Source organism: Pristis pectinata, chromosome 23, assembly GCF_009764475.1.
Source record: "Pristis pectinata isolate sPriPec2 chromosome 23, sPriPec2.1.pri, whole genome shotgun sequence".
In the NCBI taxonomy this organism is placed as follows: Eukaryota; Metazoa; Chordata; class Chondrichthyes; order Rhinopristiformes; family Pristidae; genus Pristis; species Pristis pectinata.
In genome coordinates, this window is record NC_067427.1 from 12,636,510 (window position 1) to 12,659,061 (window position 22,552).

Below are 22,552 nucleotides of genomic sequence, written 5' to 3' on the forward strand. Positions count from 1 at the left end.
CACAAAATAGTTTCCAGTAACTCATATACTCTCTATCTACATTGGTGAGATAAAATCACAATATTAATAAAGGCAAATAAGTTTAATGCCTATTTGCTATGGGTTAATGTTTACATTTTTGAAAAAAAAATTGTTTCAGAGATGAAGGAAGGAGGTTCTCATTGTGTTAATCCCTTGGAATGCAGGGTCTGGTATTGGTGCAGGGACTGAGTAGAGATTAGTCAGCCTTGATTCACATCTTATTTCTTTGTGCAGTGCCTCCAAGAGTACTTGGCCCCAACCCAGAGAATATTAATGTTGTGGTGAACAATCCCATTTGGTTAACGTGTGAATCCCGAGCAGTTCCTGCAGCAGATGTCACATGGTACAAAAATGGGCTCCTGCTGCAGTTCAGCAGTGACATCCTCTATCTCCCAGGTGAGACATTGACAAGAAAAAGCAGAACAGCTTTTGATCTCTCAAGTGGTACCATTTTGCCAGGCGCTGTCCATAGCCCAGCATCTCCTGATCATGATGTCACTGAGGAAACGGTTCCTCACAGGAGATCGCAGAGAAGGTGCACCAACAATATGGCTATCACTCCTGATAACACTCAGACAAGTCAGATTATCCATTCAAACCAGTTATAAATGCTTTATTTGAGCTACTTTTGTGATGTGTAAGCATTTGTAGAAGTTTGTTTAATTTAGTTACTTTATATAATCTTAAGTATGCAATCTTGAGTTATTCCTACAATATCATTCAATGTATCAATTCGGCAGTTTGTTAGTTTTTGGTATGTAGAATAAACTTGAACATTATAAATTATTCCCCTTTTTTTCATCTCGTCTTGAAGTTAGCTGAAACCCAGACCTCCTGCCTTACTCAGAGGGTGAATAGAGTATGAACTGGAACACAGAGAGGAGAGGAGTGTTTTATTCACTTCACCACTTGTACTGAGAGAGCTGAGCTCAATCCAACTCCTGTCAGTGTGCACTTAGGGAGATTCCTGCTTCCTACTGACACTTGATGGACTTCACTGGAAGATGTGTGGTCATTAGGTGTGACCATGATTAATTTGGTTACATTGCTTCCACTGTGAAACCCTGTAAATTCCTACTGTTCAGACTCGCACATGAAGCGTTGACTGAGCTGTCAGAGAGTATCCAGTGCCCATGGAACTACATCCAATCATAGGTCATGGCCTCAGCAAGGGGCATTCAAGGTGTTTTTTTCTGACTAGTCGTGTTTTGGTATGACAAGCCTATCCTACTTACCTGAACATAGTTTTTGAAAGCAAATAGGTGAAAACAGGATGCATTGTCTTCAGTATGGAGTCTTGGAATTCACAAGGATTGTCGGATACATAAGAGGAAAATTTAAAGGTTGAAGCTCAATCGCAAAGAGCTCTTGATTAACCCAAGGAGCAAAGCTCGATTTCTACACCTTAACAAATCTGGTTATTACATGCTCATTTTAATTGTTTCTTTGCATGATCTCTGATCTTCCCATTTCAATTCCAGGTGGCTATGTCCTTCAGATTCCCAGAGCAAAGACTGAACATGGTGGCAAGTACACCTGTGTTGCTGCCAATGCAGCAGGCAATGATGAGAAGCACATCCACCTCCATGTAAACAGTAGGTCTCAACACTAATTCATCGCCCATGAGTATGGAATATGGGGAATGGATGCTTCAGAGGAATATAGCAGCAAGCCACTGTAAGAGTAGCATCTAAGGTCAGCATTAAGGGCTCCATGTTAGTCATGGCACAGTTACATCCACAATAAAGCTCTCCATACAGACAGGAAAGGTGGTAGAGAGGCAGATCAGGCTGTCATCAGCATCTCCTTGCCTGGTAACCTTCTGTTTACAGATACTCTTGTGGGTAAAGAAGAGGGATGATTAGATCTCAGGGAGGATCCGGCAACAATTTTGGATGCATCTATTTCAATTAGCAGATAGCATTCTTTTAATTTTTAGTCAATGTCTTTTCAATTTTTTCTTCAAAGCCCCACCCACCATTAAACACAATGGCGATCGTTACTCGGAAACCATCACAGCCCGTGTTGGGGAAACGGTCACTCTCAGATGTGAGTCAGATGCTCTTCCAGTTCCTACGGTCACATGGTATAAGAATGACCACCAGCTGCCCCTGGGAAATGCTGCCCATATCCTCTCTGAGGGGCAGATACTCCAAATCAAGGATGTTCAGGTAACTTCTGTGTTCAGTGTTTCAAACTTTAACAGCTATTTAACTAGTATTCATGTAGGTGGATGCATGATGGTCAGCATGGACTCAGTGGGCTGAAGGGAAATGTACTGTGGAGATGTGGTTGTTGTTCAGGGATAAATTTGTCCCGGTGAGGCAGAGAAGGGATGGCAGGGTGAAGGAACCATGGATGACAAGAGGGGTGGAACAACTAGTTAGGAAGAAGAAGGCAGCATACATAAGGTGTAAGCAGCAAGGATCAGATAGGGCTCGTGAGGAATATAGAGTAGCAAGGAAGGAACTTAAGAAGGGGCTGAGGAGAGCGAGAAGGGGACATGAAAAGACTTTGGTGAGTAGGGTTAAGGAGAATCTCAAGGCTTTTTTCTCGTACGTGAAGAGCAGAAGGATGGCTAGAGTAGAGGTAGGTCCGATTAAAGACAAAGGTGGGAAGGTGTGCCTGGAAGCTGTGGAAGTGGGTGAGGTTCTCAATGAATATTTCTCTTCAGTATTCACCAAGGAGAGGGGTCTTGATGATGCTGAGGACAGTGTTGGTGAGGGTAATGTTCTAGAGTATGTAGATATCAAGAGATAGGATGTGTTGGAGCTGTTAGAAAATATTAGGACAGATAAGTCCCCAGGGCCTGACGGAATATTCCCCAGGCTGCTTCGGGAGGCGAGGGAGGAGATTGCTGAACCGTTGGTTAGGATCTTTGAGTCCTCGTTGTCCACGGGGATGGTACCGGAGGATTGGAGGGTGGCGAATGTTGTCCCCTTATTCAAAAAAGGTAGTAGGGATAGTCCAGGGAATTACAGACCAGTGAGCCTTACGTCTGTGGTGGGTAAGCTGCTGGAAAGGATTCTAAGAGGTAGGATCTATGATCATTTAGAGAATCATGGACTTATTAGGGACAGCCAGCATGGATTTGTGAAGGGAAGATCTTGCCTCACTAGCCTGATAGGCTTCTTTGAGGAGGTGACCAGGAAGGTTGATGAGGGTAGTGTAGTAGATGTGGTCTACATGGATTTTAGTAAGGCATTTGACAAGGTTCTGCATGGTAGACTTCTTCAGAGGTCAGAGGCCAAGGGATCCAGGGAGGCTTGGCCGTGTGGATTCAGAATTGTCTTGCCTGTAGAAAGCAGAGGGTTGTGGTGGAGGGAATGCATTCGGATTGGAGGGCTGTAACTAGTGGTGTCCCACAGGGATCGGTTCTGGGATCTCTACTTTTTGTGATATTTATTAATGACCTAGATGAGGGGGTGGAAGGGTGGGTTAGCAAGTTTGCAGATGACACAAAGGTCGGTGGTGTTGTGGATAGTGTGGAGGACTGTCAAAGCTTCCAGAGGGACATTGATAGGATGCAGAGCTGGGCTGAGAAGTGGCAGATGGAGTTCAATCCGGAGAAGTGTGAGATGGTACACTTTGGAAGGACAAACTCCAAGGCGGAGTACAAGGTAAATGGCAGGATTCTGGGCAGTGTAGAGGAGCAGAGGGACCTGGGGGTTCATATCCACAGATCACTGAAAGTTGCCTCACAGGTGGATAGGGTAGTTCAGAAAGCTTATGGGATGTTAGCTTTCATAAGTCGTGGGATCGAGTTTAAGAGCTGCGAAGTAATGATGCAGCTTTACAAAACTCTGGTTAGACCACACTTAGAGTACTGTGTCCAGTTCTGGTCGTCTCATTATAAGAAGGATGTGGAGGTGTTGGAAAAGGTGCAGAGGAGATTTACCAGGATGCTGCCTGGATCAGAGAGTATGTATTATGAGGAGAGACTAAGGGAGCTAGGGTTTTACTCATTGGAGAGAAGGAGGATGAGGGGAGACATGATAGAGGTGTACAAAATACTAAGAGGAATAGATAGAGTGGACAGCCAGCACCTCTTTTCCGGGGCACCAATGCTCAATACAAGAGGGCATGGCTTTAAGGTAATGGATGGGAAGTTCAAGGGAGACGTCAGAGGGAGGTTTTTTACCCAGAGAGTGGTTGGTGCATGGAATGCGCTGCCTGGGGTGGTGGTGGAGGCTGATACGTTGGTCAAGTTCAAGAGATTGTTGGATAAGCATATGGAGGAATTTAAGATCGAGGGATATGTGGGAGGAAGGGGTTAGATAGTCTTAGGAGTGGTTTGAAGGTCAGCACAACATGGAGGGCCGAAGGGCCTGTATTGTGCTGTATTGTTCTATGGTTCTATGGTTAGTATTGTGTGATGTAAGCTTTGTATTGTCACATGTGAAGATGGCAGGTAATGTCATCTCACATTTGAAATTTGGGTTAACATTGTTATAACTAGATGTAACTTTGCACACACAAATCCATATTGTTCGCAGAGACAACATTAACATTTCTTTATATATCGTTGTCCGCTTTTTTGATTTCCAATTGAGCCCCCACATTCACTGCATTGCAATATAACTTCCATGAATCACAGTTTCTGGTTCCACAACACAGCATCTCTTCCCATCCTGAACAAACCTTAACTCTTTAAAGAAAAAGCCCTTGTGTTGAATTTTGCTCTGATGTTCTCCTAGTGCCTTCTCTTAAACTCCAGGACAGGGTACAGGAATTAGCTTGACACTGATGCTTCTCTGACCTCCAACATTCCACCATTTCTCGGAATGAATTTTGGAAGACTGAGTACAAAATGTGGACATGACCATATAGCCCATTTTTTGTTTATATGCTTGAGATTAATTTTTAGGCACTTGCATTTCTGAATTCTTCTAACAGAATTTTGATTGAATTTTCCTCTCATTCCTTAAAAGCTTCGTATACAATAGCCACACACTTACATCCTTCTGCTAACTTTTTTTTTGCTTTTTCTGGTTTTAGGTTACAGATTCTGGACAATACACATGTAAAGTCACCAACTTGGCGGGACATATGAAAAGGACCTTCAAACTGAATGTGCACTGTAAGGACAGGGAGCACACTGACTGTTAAACAACTGTTTGCTCAGTGTATTGTACTTAAACATTTTTTATCAAGTTTTTGGGTGGTTGTTCTTTTCTTCAGGAGGTTGAACACCAAGAATAGGATCCACAACAAGGTGGAATATGCATATAGGAGGATAAGACGATGGACCAAATTTGTTTGTTGTTGTTGTTTCCTTCCTGTTAGGACATTGGGTTATCTACATGCTGGATGGAATTTTAACATGCCCCACTAAGCAAAGGTGGGGGGAGTGTGAGCTGTTAAAACGGATCAGCTCTGTTCCCTTCTCTGGTCTCAGAAAGCTTAGACTTTGCTTATTTGACCATGGATGAAAACTAGTAACATCAAAAATAAAAACTGGAATAGGCCATTCAACCCTTCACACCTACTCTGCCACTCATTACATGCACACCATATTCCTGTTCCCTCCCTATAACCCCTGATGCCTTCTCTGTCTTGAGACACTTGCTGGACTCTGATGGGAACCTCATGTCTAATTGCACATCAGGGCACCATGATGTCCTGATGGCATTTTAACCAGGGCTGAGAAGGGATATCATCCTGGCTTTCCAGCTGGGCTGATGCAGGTGGCATCTTGTGGAAAGGATGACGATGTTTCCAGGAGAAGTTTCTCTTCCTGGCCCATCTGCAGTAGAGATGTTCTTCCAGTTCCCACGTTAAAGCCTCTCCAGGTTTGGAACTGTTCCCCTTCTCTTTTGGAAGACCCTAACAAATTTCCCTGTGCTATTTACCTAGAATCTGGATGTTGAACTTAAGCAACACGTAAAAAGCTGGTGGAACTCAGCGGACCGGGCTGTATCTGTGGGGAGAAATAGACAAGTCAATGTTTCGGGTCAAGACAGCCAACATTTTGGGTTGAGCCCATTAATCTGGACTCTGAAGGGTCTCAACCCAAAATGTTGGTTGTCCATTTCTCTCCACAGATGCTGCCCGACTCACTGAGTTCCTCCAGCTTTTTGTGTGTTGCTCCAGATTCCAGCATCTGCAGTCTCTTGTGTCTCCATTGAACTTAAGCAACCCTATCCAGATCTACATTTGCCTGCAGTTTTTCTGTTCCCTTTTCCTTCCTATGCCCCACAGAAGGACCATCAATCATTCATTGATGGATAAAATTACTCAAGTCCTAAACCATGGGATAGCAACTGCCCAGCCCTCACCCATCTGAAGTCATATAATCACCACACCCTCTCACCATCTTCCTAATGTTATTTGGCATCTTCTGTCATACATTATTCTTTTGTTTGGACCATGGGGGTGGCCACTATTCTTACAAACCATGGCAGATGCTCCCTGAGAATGCGGTGATATAGCTTGGGATGATGTGCCATTTCCCTCACACCCCTCCCGCATTGGGTTCTGGCTGAGGTTGCTGGCTAGTGATACAACAGAAACCGTGGAGCCACCTGTGTTGTGTTTAACTTTACCTCATAACTGACCACCATTCAAGACAAATACGTCAACTTTGAATTTTTTAAACACTTTAAAGCATTCAATTTGAAAAACCAATCAAGTTTAAACACATTTTATTAAAAAAAGAACAAAGACTTACAAGAGTAGCAAGTTGCCAAGGTTAAGATAAAATAGTGAAAATTGAAAGAAGCATCAAATTGTTGGTCTGTGATTTTCCTGAAAATATTCAAGTTATTGCTCATTCCTCCATTATTAATTCTTTTCCCTCATTTCAGCCCCGCCAACACTTGAAGAGCCCCTGCAGGAGGTTGTTATTCAGATGGCTGGCAGTGCCCTTGTTCTTTCTTGCCATGCCTCAGGAGTTCCACCACCCAGCATCACGTGGCTGAAAGATGGGGAATCAATAGGTAGGACTGAGCAAAATAATTGTTGGAAAGAAAGACTTACAGTGATATTCTTTCAAGAACACTCTCTGTGGCCAGTGAAATGCTTTTTGAAGTTTGAAGAAGTTTGAATTATAGGAAACAAGGTAATCGAATTGGGCACATCAAGTTCCACGAGAAGATAACCAGATAACTTCTTTTCAGAAATATTGATTGAGTTAAAATCTGTCTGAAACATTGGAATAGGTCCCCTGCTTTTTTTGTAAAAGGGCTACAGTATCCTCTCTGTCAACCTGAGGAGGCAGGTGGGTTTAAATTTCAGTATAAGGTGGGGTTTCTGACAGCATAGCACCACCTCAGTACTGCATCGGAGGGTCAGCCTAGATCTTTGTGCTCCAATCTCTGGAATGGGGCCAAAAGCCACAACTTTCTGACAGTGCTAACCATTGAGCCATAGCTGACAGAGTGGTTAGAATGTGGAACTTGCTACTGCGGAGAATGGCAGCAATAAATGACTTGGATGCTCTGGAGGAATCTGAATCAGTAAATGAAAGGAAAATATTGCTGAAAGGCTGAGATGAAATAAGTGGAAACTTGTGTGGATTAAAAACTCCTGCTTGGAGCAGATGGGTTGCCTGTTCTATGTAATTATGTATAATGATAAATATTATGCTTTTTGTTAAGTGTGATGTGGCGTTGATACAGGTGGCACAATACTGTATAGGTGACAGGTTTTCCATGCCGTACGGCTGCCTGTGATTAGATTGCTCAGGATGGAGCACAACATGAAACAGGAGGCTCCAGCGGGGCATTAAACCATGGAGAGGGAAGTTTGGTGATGAGAGCATCCTTCTGAAACTTTCCATCATTAAATTGTTCAAGGTAGACTCGATGAATGTATGAATGGTCTTTTCATTCTCTCCTTCAGATATCAACACAATAACATACCTTAGCTGTAAAAGTGGTGCTTTCTCCAGACTGCTCCTTTCCCCCCTGCTCCTTCTGCAGCGGAGCAACATTACTGGCCTCCTGTACAGATGAATTTAGATGAGACAAATGGCCTTGCTCATCAGTAAAAGTTTTGAGTGTAGGGGGAATAAGGATCTATGAATGATGCGTGTAAATCTAACTACAGTCACTGAAAAGCAGAGTCATTTCTTTGATTTTCTCTGGGTTTGGTCTAGGTAAAAGATTTTTTTTAACCAGTGGGCTGAATGTCAAGAATTTGCTAGTGTTTTATAGACAGGTGAGTTTGGGGTTCAGGGACTCAAGTGCATAATAATGCGAAATTTAAGTTTAGCATGTCTGATTCAAAAGTAACGTTAAAAAGGGAACAAAATCCTTACTTTAGAAGGAAAGAATGTGCCAGGCTTGGTGAAAGAAGAGGAGTGAAAACTGTTTGGAGGCTCTATCAGTGAGTCCGGCACAGGCACTGTGGACTAGGTGGTCATCTGCTTCATGGTTCTATTGGAGTAAGAGTCCATTATATTTGTTCCTGTTGACTCTGCTGTGTTTCCAGTTCCTTTCTCTTACAGTAATGTAACCGTTCTAACAGGGAGCAACAACAGACTGGACTGGCACATTCTGTCCAGTGGCAGTAGACTGCAGACCATCCATTTACAGCCTTCCCATGGTGGAAATTACACCTGCTTGGCAAAGAATTCTGAGGGAGAAGTGCGCAGGCGTTATATACTGGTTGTTCAAGGTAAGATAATGATACTGATCCACACCAAAGTGAACTGTTGCCAGATTAATCACTCAACTGTGCTGAGATGGCTGGTAGCCATAATGGTAAGGGTGACCTACATTTATATAGCATCTTTCATAACCTCAGAATGCTCCAAGCTGCTTTACAGCCAATTAAGTATTATTGAAATGTAGCAGGAAGTTTGTGCACAGCAAGATCCCACAAGCAGCAATGTACAAAGACCAGATAATTTATTTTACTGGTAATAATTGAGTAATAAATAAAGCTCTGATACAAGGAAGAACTCCATGTATCTTCCTTGGAGTTACCTTCTATGAATTGGAGCTGGGGTTTCCCTTAATATTGGACTGGAATGCATGTCTGGATTTTGTGCTGAAGTCTCTGGTGTGAGACATAAAAACACAATCTAATGACAGAGCTGCCCATTCAGTCACCAAGGATGCGAATGAGCTCAGTGTGATGCCTACCATGATTAAATAGCTTGCTGTCATTCATTGGCCAAAAGCAGCTACAAATCCTGTGGTCATGAAACTTCTGCAAGATAATGCCTTGAAGAGAGAAGGAAAGAGAGGATCAGAAGAGAATAGCGACGTGAGACAGTAAAAGCTCTTCAAGGAACTGTAAGCTGCAGAACAAACTGTGTTGGAGGGTTTCATGTGAGGGCAAATCCTCGTGTACTTTGATTCTATTTGTAATTACTGAGGAATTACAAGTCAGTGGTAGACTTCTAACCAATGCTGTTGGTTTCAGCAGCAGCAGGGCAGCAGTGGTTAGCATGACGCTATTACAAAGCCAGTGATCAGGGTTCAATTCCCACCACTGCCTGTAAGGAGTATGTTCTCCCCATGTCTGTGTGGGTTTCCTCTGGGCGCTCCGGTTTCTTCCCACATTCCAAAGATGTATGTGTAGGTTAACATGGGTTTAAATGGGCAGCGTGGACTCATTGGTCCAGAAGGGCCTGTTACTGTGCTGTATAAATAAAGTTTAAAGACTTGGACATTGACTGTGACTATACCCATCCCTGAGGCCATTAGCATCTCAAAATGAAGGATCCAGTGCCAAGAAGCGGATTGACTACAAATGTTAAAGGCACCCAGGACGTGGGATGAGACGGAATAAAATCCCTTCCGGTGTGCCCAACCAACCTGCCTGACAGGGATGGGACCTGAACATGGAGTCAAAGAGGTGACTGAAACTGAATGATCAAATAAAAAGATCAAAGGCCAAAAAAACTGCAGGTCCTGCAAATCTGGAAACACAAAGTGTTGGAAATACTCAGCAGGCTGGGTAGCATCTTTGGAGAGAAACAAAATTAACATGTTGGGTCAATGGCAGTGCTGGAAATGTGCAGCAGGTTGTCTGTGTCTACAGACAGAAAACGCACGTTAAAATGTTGTCTGGAAGATGTTCAGAACTCCAATGAAAGATCTACAGCAAAAAAAAATCTGCCTTTTCTCTCTTCGCATGCACTTGCCTCTGTTCAATAATGTGACTTTTTTCACTTTAGCACCAGGTGACATTCCCGGTGTATACGCTGCCTGTTTGCAAACTTCACAACTAAAAATTGTCTGCTGCTATATTACAGTGACACACCCTCATTAAACTCAGTTGAAGAAAACCACCCTACCTTACTGATGCAACTCCTCTGTTTTCTGTACCAGATTCCCAATTGATGTTGTATTATGAGCATTCTAGATTATACAGGGGACCAGCCTTTCAATCTCCCTCGTTGGCTGTAAAGCGGGTGTGACATCCTGAGGTTGTGATCAGTATAATATGTTTTCATTTTGATACCTTTTGTCCAGGGATAAAATTGTAAAGAGGGATTACACAAACAAGATTGCACTCCCTGGAATTTGGAAGCTGTGGGATGGTTTAACTGAAGTCTTAAGGAGACATGTTGTAGTTGATAGGGACATGCTACATCTATTGGAATAAAAACAGAAAATGATGGAAATATTCATCTGGTCAGAAGGCACCTATGGAAAGAGAAATAGAGTTACCATTTCAGGTTGAAGACCCTTCTACAGAATTGGGAAAATGAGAGAATGAATTAGTTTTAATTAGTTTGCAGAGTGGTTGTGAGGGATGGATAGAACAAAGGGAATGTCTCTGACGGGTGTGGGAGGGGGTGGGGTCGAGATTACCAGGTAATCCCAATGTTTTCAGTGCTGCCTGGTTAACTGAGGACAGTCAGAGAAAGAAGACAAAATAAAAGGGTGTGTTAAAACTGTGAAATGCAGGTCAGAACTTCAAACAAAAGGGGAATGGAAATGCTCAGCACATCAGGGAGTGTCTGTGGAGAGAGAAGAACTGAGTTAATATTACAGAAGGGTAACTGTACAGAAGATCTGGCCAGTTCAGAAAAAGAAAGTTACATGAAAGTACAGAATTCAACATTGAGCCCCGAAGGCTGCAATTTGGCCCGGTGGAATCTGAGGTGCCGTTTCTTTGGTTGGGTCTTGTTGGGAAAGTGCAGGAGATCACAGACAGATAGGCCAAAGTGGGACTGGGATAAAGAATTTAAGTGACAGGCAACAACAGTCAGAGTTGAACCTATCATCTGAACACAGGTGCTCCACAAAGCAGTCACCTCACCCTGAGGAAGCCACATTGTAAGCACTGACTCCAGTGCACTAGGTTGTAAAAAGTGCAAGTAAATTGCTGCTTCACTTGAAAGGCATTCTTGGGTCCCTGGATGGTGGGAAGGGATGAAGGAAAAGGCCAGGTATTGCATCTCCTGCTGTTCAGGGGATCATTATCCATTGGTTTGGGACTTGAGGACAATGGGGACATGGTCTACAAATTAGAGTTAGTCCTTTAAGGAGTGAAGTTGGGACATACATTTATATGCAGAGGGTGGTGGCAACTTTGGACTCACTTCCAGAAATATTGGCTGATGCCCGGTGAATCAATGTTTAAATCCAAGATCAATAGGCTTTTGTTAACTAAAATAATTAGGGATATGGAGGGAAATAGGGTATAAAGAGGTAGGGCAAAGATGTGTCTCATTGAATGATAGAATGGATTTGCAGTGTTGCTTCTATGTTACTGTTTCCTTCTGGAGATACTGTTTGAGCTCACTGAGCCACCCTGTGTTCCTTTTCTCCGTTGTCCACCTAGCTCCTCACTCTATTTCCCATCTAACTTTCTCTGGAATCCTAACATCAATCAGAAAAGTTAGGTTCTGAAATTTTGACATTTTTGTTCATTTATTTAACTCATGAAATGCGGAAATGGCTAACACAAGGGGGCATAATTTTAAGGTGATTGGAGGAAAGTACAGGGGGGATATCAGGGGTAAGTTTTTTTACACAGAGAGTGGTGGGTGCGTGGAACGCGCTACCAGGGGTGCTGGTAGAGGCAGATACATTAGGGACATTTAAGAGATTCTTAGATAGGGACATGGATGATAGAAAAATGGAGGGGTATGTGGGAGGGAATGGTTAGATTGATCTTAGAGTAGGTTAAAAGGTCAGCACAACATCGTGGGCTGAAGGGCCTGTACTGTGCTGTAATGTTCTATGTTCTATGTTCTATAACCAGTGTCACCAAGTATCCTCGGCTCAGAAGTACCCAGTGAATATGACGCTGTGGTGAATGAAGATGTGAATTTGGAATGTGTGGCTTCAGGGAAACCAAAACCCATTCTAAAATGGTTGAAAGACAGCCAACCATTGGAAACACTGGAGAAAATGCACATTGAGTGAGTGTGTATTTTGTTTTTACATCATTAATGTAAAAAGACATTCTTAGGATGTAACTTGCTATCACATTGATTTGTCTTGGTTATCCTAAGCTTTAATTTTAAAACTATTTGTTTCTTTCACATAGATAATTCAACAATCTAAGGTGGAGACAGATACAAACATACACATTAAAAATGGACAGGATGTCAGGCAGTGCAGATAGTAGATAAAGGGCTCTGGTTTTTTTCAATGAGGCAGACAGTAAACACAGAAAGAAAATGCTCAGTAATGCTTGGGCTGAAGTTAGAATGCTGCGTGCAGTGTTTGGTAAACAATGTTAGCAACAATTATATGCAGTTTTATTGAAATGTAACTAGGTAAGCAACAAGACAAGTGCCGAATGACCCACATTCTTTCGGCGATAAACATTTGCAAGTGAAGAGCACTCATGAGTTTGGGACAGGGTTACCACATCTTGTTGACAAGAAAACTAGACAGAGGCAAGGCAGGAGCCAAAATGGCTTGAATTCCATGGTTTGTTTTTTGACTGATAAAAGTTCATAATAATTAAGGTGAAGCCCAGGAAAAGGGGAATATTTTACTTTAATCATAAAACCAAAGTTTTTGATGTTTCTACCCAGGAATGGGAATAAATGCTGCAGCTTTACATTTTTGTCAATAAAGTGAAGATTGGGTCAGGGTCATGGGGTGTTGGGAGGGACCGTTGGTGACAGCAGGTTGCAAAGAGAAAGCATGAAACTCACAGTTATCTGGAAAAGTTGATTGTCCTTTTATGTTGATCTGTCTAAAAATTGCCGTCAGTTTAACCAAGCATCAAGTCATAGACTCTTAACACTTTTTACTGTTCAGGTATATTGAGCTTTAAAAAAACACTGCAAAGCTACAAACATAATAGATAAAATCTGGCTGCAGATTTAGTCTGAATTTAATGGACATTTGGATTAAGACCATAAGAAGTAGCGACTGGGGTAGGCCATTCAGCCCATTGAACTTGTTCTGCCATGTACTAGGACCATAGCTAATCTGACATTCCTAAAGTCCACTTGCCTGCCCTTTCCCGTAGCCCTTTGTGTCTTAACTGATTAGAAACGTATCTCAGCATTAAATATACCCAAAGTATATTGTGGCAAGGAGTTACAAAAACACTGAACCTTCTGAGAGAAGAAATTCTTCCTCATCTCAGCCTTAAATGGGTGCCGCCTTATTCTGAGACTTTCCCTGGTTCTAAACTCTTCCACGAGAGGCAATATCCTCTCAACATGTACCTTGTTTAGCCCTCTCAGAATCTTACATGTTTCAATAGATCACCACGCATTCTTTTAAATTCCAATGAGCAGACCTTTCCTTGTGGGACAGTCCCTCCATACCCAAGATCATCCTAATGGTGCTTCTCTAAGCTGCCTCCAATGAAATAATATCTTCCCTTTAAAAGGGGACTAAAGTTGTCTGCAGCACTCTAGATGTGGTCTCACTGGTGCCTTGTACAGTTGCAGCAAGACTCCCCTACATTTATACTCCAACTCCTTTGCGATAAGGGCCAACATTCCATTAGGTTCCCCTACTACCTCCTGTACTTGTGCTTCAGTTTTCTGTGTTTCATGCACAAGAAAACCCTTTATACTGCAGCTTTCTACAATTTTTCTCCACTTAAATAATATTGTTCCTTTGTTCTTCCTTCCAAATTGAACAACTTAACATTTTCCCACATTATACTCCATTTGCCAGCTTTTTGCCCATTCACCTTCAAAAGATGGTGCCAGAGAGAGGTGACACCTTGCAGGCAGCTGGCAGCAATGTAGTTTCATACTCGAGATTTGATCCTTTAAATCTGAAAACTGCAGTGGAAACTACTGCAGTAAACAACATATCTAAGCCATTTTAATAAATTAGCAATACTAGGAACCTTAGACAGAACCAGCAGACTTGGAGCAGACCACTCAGAAGGTAAACACAGCAGCTGGAAACACCAAATAAGTCTCCATTGTCTCAGAAAGTGTGGTTATAGGGGAGGGCTTCAGGTAAGACTGAAGCACAGGGTCAGTCTGTGTGGCTAAGCACAGCTCCAATGCCATCTCCAAACTCGCCGAACTGTTGTTGAACAAATCACAGGAGGAGATGAGTCAGCTTACCAGAGTGAGATAGGACACCTGGTTGAGTGGTGCTGCAACAACAACCTCTCGCTCAATGTCATCAAAACTGAAGAGCTGATTGTTGACTTCAGGAAGGGGAAGGAGGGCAAACATGCACCAATCTACATTTGGGGATTGGCGGTAGAGAGAGTCAGCAGCTGTAAGTTCCTGGGCATTAACATATCGAATGACCTGTCCTGGGCCCAGCACACAGAAGCAATCATAAGGAAAGCGTGCCAGCGTCTCTACCTTCTTCGGAGGTTAAGAAAGTTCAGCATGTCACCGAACACTCTAACAAACTACTACAGATGCACTGTTGAAAGTATCGTGACTGGTTGCATCATGGTCTCGGACAGCAGCTCGAATGTGCAGGAATGTAAGAAGCTGCAGAGAGTAGTGGACTCTGCCCAATACATCATGGGCACATCCCTCCCCACCATCGGTAGTATCTAGAGAAGGCACTGCCTCAAGAAGGCAACTTCCATCATCAAAGATCCCCACCATCAGGCCATGCCCATCTTCTCGCAGCTTACCATCGGGCAGGAGGTACAGAAAGCCTGAAGTCCCACACCACCAGGTTCAAGAACCAACTGGCGAGACCCTAATCACTACAGTTTAGTAACACTTTGATCACTTTGCACTAAAATGGACTTTGTATTTTTTTTGTTCTAATTGTGTTCTTTCTTGTAAAAATTGTGTATAATGTATGTTTAATTTATGTTTTTCTTGTGAGTTCTGCTTACATGATGCTATGTGCCTGTGATGCTGCTGCAAGCAAGTGTTTCATTGCACCTGTGCACACATGTACTTGTGCTTGTGACAATAAACTCGACTTTGATTTTGACTACTTATCATTATCTGCAAGTTGTTTGTATCCTCCTTGCAATTTGCATTCCCAACTACTTTTGTGTCATCTGCAAGTTGGCTAATGTACATTTGCTTCCTTCCACAACAGTTGTGACGCCAGCACTGATCCCTGTGCGATCCTACTTGTCAGAGGTTGCCAACCTGAAAATGATACCCTTACCCACTACTTACTGCCTCTTTCCTATTGGCCAATGCACTATCCATGCCAATATATTACTTTCAATACCATGGGCTCTAGTGACTTAACCTTTTATGAGGCAGCTTGTTTAACAGCTTTTTGGAAGTCCAAATGCAAAACATCAGCTGGTTCCTCCCATCCACTCTTGGTTGAAGCTTCCTTAGAAATATTCCAATGTCCACTTCATGAAGCCATGCTGATCCTGCTTGATTCCATTATGATTTTCCAAGTCTGCTGCTATTACTTCCTTAATAATTGACTCATTTTTCCAACACAAAATGTAAGGCTAATCAGCCAATAGTTCCCATTTTTTGCCTCCTTTCTTTTTTGAATAGGGGTGTCACACTAATAGTTTTCCAAAACTCTGGCATTTCCCCAGAATCTAAGGATTTTTAGAAGAATGTAACTAATGCATCCACTAATACAGTTTCCCCTTCTATTAGGATCCTAGGATTGAATTGTTCAACAGCAGCTAGACTGGTAGTTTTAACCTGAATAAGTCTGTTCCACTCCGCCTTTAGGGAGACTGAGTGAAGAATGTAAAATGCTGATGTTATCTGGTAATCGGGCTATTTTTCTCTGCAGGTTGTCCTCAGATGGGAGTTCCTTAAGCATAAAGGGAGTTTTAGCCTCAGATGCAGGAAGGTACACTTGTGTGGCACAGAATCCTGCTGGCGAGGAGACAAAATTGTTCATACTCAAGGTGCTTGGTAAGTGAACAGTCACACTCAAATGCCTGAAAATTGTTATCTCAAACTGTTATCCAAGGTTCTTTAAAAGTGGAATGAAGCCATCGCTGAGTAATTGAACTCTGCAAACATTCCACTCTCCCTGTTTCAAGGGCAGGTATTTCATTTCTGATCAATCATTTACATCTATAATTTATCTGTATCATTTGTATTATTCATGTTGTATTTTGCATCCGAGTAACTGAAGGTTTCTAGGGCCTGAAAGCAGCCCCCACGTCACCAAGAAATTGGAGGTGAGAACACTACAGAATTAGAAGCCGGTGTATTTTGCACAAAATACAAAACTGAATCTGATTATATAGGATGTTGGCACCAAGAAATGAATACCCTGCCCCCCCATATAGTTAGCTATTCATCCAGCCAGCCTTTCAAAAAGGCTGTCTAAAAATATGTCAATAAATGGATCAAAATTTGAATTTTTGTAGAAATGCATGTTTGAATTAACTTGGGGAAGTGTATCCCTTCTCCAGACTATAGAAGGCTTATTGCTTTCAGTTGGCTGCTATTTAAAAACTTGTGTAAGTGTGGCTGCTGGGTTTCCTTCATTAAATCAATTAATACATTCCAAGTACTTCATTGGCTGTAAAGCCCTTTGGCATTCCCTGGGGTTGTGAAAGATTCTGCAGAAATGGATTTCATCCTTTTTTTTAACCACCTGAGTTTATTCTGAGGCTTTTCTTTTGAAGAGAGATTGTGGCTTAGGGTTATCAAGGTGCGAGCTTTTAACTGGTAACCTGAATCAATAATGATGATGTGGAGAGAATTCTATCCAACAGCTGAATGGAAGCCAGATGACAGAGCCACACCACAAGGAAGACCTGCTCCATGTTGAGAGAAGGCTGCCATCACATTCAGTAGAAGCATCTACAGAGGATTGCATGAACTGAAGAGGAGCTTGGAGCGACCAATGGGCTCCTGAATTTTCGTTTCCCCCACCACATGGCCACAGCAGCCACTTTCCTTTCACACAGCCTCCTCTTTTTATGCCAATGTCAACTGAAAGCAAGAAGTCTGGAGATAAGCAGGAAGGGGTACATTTCCCCAAGTTTAATTCAAACATGCATTTCTCCCCTACTGAAGTGATTGTGCATCCATGTTGGGAACCATTTTTCTAGCAGAAGTGTTCGAGACTCTGGAGTGTGCAGATTAAATGACGGCGGTTGCTTTTATAGATTCCGTGGGATTCCTCCTTGAGCCTGAGTGTGCATTTGCTTCCTTCTCCCCCCGCAGTGCCTCCAAACATCAGCGGAATCTCCGGCCTTCCCGAGACCATCACAGCAGTGCCGGATGCAGCAGTTACGCTGGAATGCAGAGCTGCTGGTGTTCCTCCCCCACAGCTCAGCTGGCTGAAGGATGGCCTGCCCCTTCCAATCTCATCCCACATGAGGCTGCAGTCAGCTGGCCAGATCTTGAGGTAAAAGTGCTCGCGACGTGGCTGGGGGAGCAGGCTTCCGAATGTTCATCCTTGTGCAGCTCTGTTTTCCATTGTTATCTCGTTACCTCAGGACCAGAGAAGCTTTATCTGTTGGTGTCTTCCACAAAGACCTTTCTGTTCATTATAGCAAAGGAGAGAAGGCTCTGAAAAATGCCAGCAAAAGAAGTGGACTGGAATTGTGTCCAACATTTCAATTTTAAGATATTGTTAAATTAAGGCAGAAAATGCAAGAAATATACAGCAGGTCAGGCAGCATCTGTAAAAGATGTAATGTTTCAGGTTAATCAGGGTGAAAGTAACTTAAATTTCTTACTACTATGATTGTACTGCAAATAAAGCTACAGCAACTTTCTTGTCAATTGGCATATCACAGTGCCAATTACTTTCACCTCAGAGGTCAATGGCCTTTCATTAGAACCATGCTATCTCCTGCAGTTTCTGTTCTTATTTCAGGTTTTCTGCATCAGTGGTAATCTGCTCTGGTATTAGATATTGTTTCTTGTTTCTCTCCTGCCTAGGATTGCTGACGTACAGGTTTCTGACACAGGAAGCTACACGTGTGTTGCTGTGAGCCAGGCGGGTGTGACAGAGCGACACTACCACCTGCGTGTTCGAGGTACGTCTTTGCCTTTGAACAAAACTTTGTGTGGAATATCAGACCACCTCACTCCCATAATTTATTCATTAACATTCTTCTACCTCAGCTTGTTTGAGTTTCCCAGTTTGGTTTCTCCCAGTTAAATGCAATGGAGAAGTTACCCACTTCCAAGTCTCTGCCCAGTTTCTCTCAAGCCTGGAGGTCATGTTTGCAAGATTCCTGAGTAGCTTGAAGTCTGATCAATGCAGTGCCCAGTCTCCATTTAGTTTGCCCAATCCCATTTCGTGGGGAGGCAAGTTAAGCCATTTACCTGCCATTCATTGTGGCAGTTCACCATCACACACTTCTACAGGGCTAGTAGGTCTACTAGGTGATGTAGGAATCAGCTGCTTCTTGCCAGTACTTCTGGCCAGCATTTTAAACATCCAGGCTTATTGTAAATCCCAAGGCTCATAGTACAGGCCTCTCCCAAATTTCTGAAAGGTAGCATGAGAGACGGGCAGTGATGGAATAACGATTTTAAAAAGCCTGGAGTTTGTGGCAGGTAAAGAGGGGAGATGTTCCTTGTTGTTGAGCCTGGAAAATGTTCATGCCCCTGTTTAAGTGCGATGAAGTTAAGGAGAAGAAGAGACCAGTTTTGTCAGGTCTCCGCCCCTCAGAGTGTTCTCCTCAGAGTTCCAGGTCTGTCTCAGCTGTGCATTGCTGGACTTTTGCCAGATAACCTTTGGGCTCCAAGAAGATCAAGAACACTTCCCTCTTCCACAGTGACATTGTGCTTGCATTACTAGACTGGTATGTCAAGGTCTGGATACTGATATGAAGGCGTGAGCTGGAGTCCCATCATGACAACAGAGGAAATTGAGATTGTTAAATAAATTTCGGGGGAAGAAAAAACAATATCAATAACCATGACCTTGGAACAATTAGATTGTCATAAAAGCGCATCTGGTTCACTAGTGTCCTTCAGGGAAGGAAGTCTGCTGTCCTTACCCAGTCTTGCCTATATGTGATTCCAGGCACATCCATGTGACAAGTCACTCAGTCCAGGGGGAATGTAGGGTTGGAGAATTGGGGACGAACTATAAATTCCAACCATGTTATGAATATTCACCCTGTGGTCAAGGTGACCTGTGACTGCCCGTCCCAAAGAAACAAATTGGCCTCAAAATGTCTACCACAGCTGAAGCTTTGTTGTGGATTTGGGTAGATTATCTTCTGATATTGGTTTTTCTTTCTTCTCCCACCAAGTCCCTCCAAGAGTTGAAAATTCCAGAGACACGGAAGAAGTACTGGCCATCCAAGGAACTTCTGTTACTCTCACCTGTGAAGCCAGTGGGATCCCACCCCCTATGTTCTCATGGTTGAAGGATGGCGAACTGCTGGTGCTTAATAACCTGGTTACTGAGGGTCATGAGATGAGGCTGGAACTGCCATCTGTCAGCCTGAATGACTCTGGCTGGTATTCCTGCATTGCTGTGAATGAAGCAGGCGAGGCCACCAGACACTTCAGCTTGGTGGTCATGGGTGAGTGACATGTATGCTTGGATTTGTGAATGGGTCCAGTTTTAAAGGGGAAGGGCAGACAGCATTAGCAATCAAGTTAAAAGATACTGAAGCTGTACTCCTCTCTTTTTATTGGATCAAAAAAGGGAGGATGGAATTCAGGAAAAATTACAGTCCGTTGTTGTGAGTGGTGCTAAGCAAATTAAGTTTCTAGATCTTGATGGACTTCATCCTTGGGTCTTAAAGGAAGTGGCTAGTGGGATAGTTGATGCATTGGTTTTCATTTTCCAAAATTCCTTCTTCTCCGACAGGATTCCATTTGATTAGAAAATAGCAAATGTAACTCCCTGATTCAAAAGGAGGTGGAGACAGAAAGCAAGAAACCACAGGCCCAGTAGCTTAATGTCTTTCATAGGGAAAATATTGGACATGTTAAAAGACACTTGAAAAATTCAAGGCAATCAGGCCAAGTCAATATTGTTTTTGTGAAAGAGAAATCATGTTCAACCAGTTTATTGCAAGTTTTTTTTTGAAGAAATTACCTGTGGTGTGGATAAAGGGGTACCAGTCGATGTTCTAAACTTAAATTTCCAGATGACATCTGATAAGGTGTCTCTCAAAGGTTATTACAGAAAATTCAAGCTCATGGTGTAGGAGGTAACATTTTCACATGGATAAAAGATCGGCTGCCAACCGTGAAATAGAAACAAGGCAAAAATGGGTCATTTTCTGGTTGGTGAGATACAACCAGTGGTGGGCCACAAGGATTGGTGCTAGACCCTCAACTTGTTCTATTTTTTTATATAAATGACTAGGATGAAAGCACCGAAGATTTGGTTGGTAAACTTGCTGATGACACAAAGCTAGGTAGGAAAGTAAGATGTGAGGAGAACATCAGAGTGCTACGAAAGGATATATGAAATAAAACCAGAAAATACTGGAATCACTCAACTGGTCAGGCAGCACCTTGGAAAGAGAAACCAAGTTAATGTTTCAGGTCAAAGGCACACCATCAGAACAATGAAGTGGTTTTGATCTGAAACATTAACTGTGTTTCTTTGCCACTCAAGTGTTAAATTTTGCTTGATGACCTTCCTGCAAAGTATGTTGTTAAAAGTATTAAATAATGCAAGGTGCTATTGCTGTTACATTTAATAGCTGTAGGTGGGTAATCTTGGGTAACTCATGATCAAGCAGTGTTTTCAACTCACAGTAACAATCTTTCTTTGTAGAACCTCCACGCATTTCTCGCTCAGAAATGCCACAGGAAGTATCTGTGGTTTTAAATGGTCCTCTGGAGCTGATGTGCATGGCAGTAGGAATCCCTCTTCCTGAAATAAGATGGCTAAAGGATGGAGCACCTCTCAATGGATTTGGCATGGTGCTGAGTGATGGAAAGGTCCTCAGGATAGAAAGCGTACAGGTCAGTGATTCTTAATTTCTATATACTAGGTTTTATTTCATGAACCTGTCATTTATAATGCATTAGATAGTAATAGTTTGCGAGCCATTGAAATCTTTTAGGTGACACTTCTGCTTTGTAAATGGAGGGATGTGTGGTAATATAACTAATGTATAGATGACCCCATTGTTTCAGCTTTGCTCATTGTTTAAAATTTGCAAGTACAGTAGTTTCAAACTTAGTACACTATAGTTGTGATGCCATATAGAAAATGCAACTTCCACAAAGCAGGAGTATGCCAAAGATCAATGTGTCAGGAGTCTGAATAACCTGGGCAGTTCTTGAAACATAATCTGAAAATGAATCTGTGGAGGATAATAGGCTCATAAGGGGGCCTCAGTGAGAGGAAGCGATTCTAAAAAAAGGTTATGGACCTTAGATATTATCTCTGTTTCTGTCTCCACAGATACTTCATGATCTGTTGAGTATTTACACCCCTTCTCGATACACCCCTTGTTGCCTGACACCATCACCATTTTTGTCATTTAATTCCTTCTGTCCTCTACCCTTTCTCATACTACCCCTTTTGTTTTAGTTTTAGTCTCTATTCCCCTTTCTCTGCACCTCGTTTTATAAGTCGTCAGCCTGAAATATTAACCTTTGTTCGCTCCTCACAGATATGGACCAATCTGAGTATTTCTGGCATTTTCTGTACTTCCTCATTGGGGTTGTGGTCCTTTCAAGCAATTTTAGATTACCAAACAACTAGGAAGTTATTACTGCCATCAGGAGCTACTCTTTAGGCAGGCCAGGATAACCTAGCGCTATTTGGAGGAGGTTCTCAAATGACTATGTGAAGTTAGTGAGTCAGTTGTTTATTTATTGTGGGCTTCACCACCACCCCCACCCCCCTCCACCACCTCTTCCAGCAAAACATGATTAGCATGACTGATGAGATCTGTACCACAGTAATAACCTTTTATTTTGATCAGTGGAGTGTTGTCTAAGGAAATCAGAAGGCAGGGAGAAATGGGAGAGATGGGGTATGAATTGCCTTTAACAGAGGGGTGGAGCTAACACATGCCTTCCGTGAAGTTGATCCAATTGACCCCTGAGTTGCTTTGGGATCAGTTGTGATTCCAGATGGGACAGTTACATAAGAACGTAAGTTAATAGGAGTAGGCCACTCAGCTCCTCAAGCCTGCCTCACCATTCAGTGTGACCATGGCTAATCTGCCTCAGGTTTCATCTCCTCTTCTGTGCCAGTTCCCCATAGTCCTCAATTCCCAATCTACTTCCACTTTAAATATCCCCAAGGATCTAGCCTCTACTCTCTGG

General features: G+C 42.7%; 1 protein-coding gene across 1 annotated transcript in view; it reads left to right on the forward strand.

The window, feature by feature from the left end:
- LOC127582286 (hemicentin-1-like) overlaps nt 1–22,552 on the forward strand; it is a 260,770-nt gene that overhangs the window by 172,537 nt on the left and 65,681 nt on the right. Inside the window, 12 exon segments of the mRNA XM_052037463.1 lie at nt 256–417; nt 1,503–1,616; nt 1,990–2,192; nt 5,020–5,101; nt 6,828–6,959; nt 8,455–8,640; nt 12,190–12,349; nt 16,113–16,237; nt 17,507–17,690; nt 18,230–18,327; nt 19,558–19,833; nt 21,045–21,239. Coding sequence (XP_051893423.1) covers nt 256–417; nt 1,503–1,616; nt 1,990–2,192; nt 5,020–5,101; nt 6,828–6,959; nt 8,455–8,640; nt 12,190–12,349; nt 16,113–16,237; nt 17,507–17,690; nt 18,230–18,327; nt 19,558–19,833; nt 21,045–21,239 — 1,917 coding nt within the window.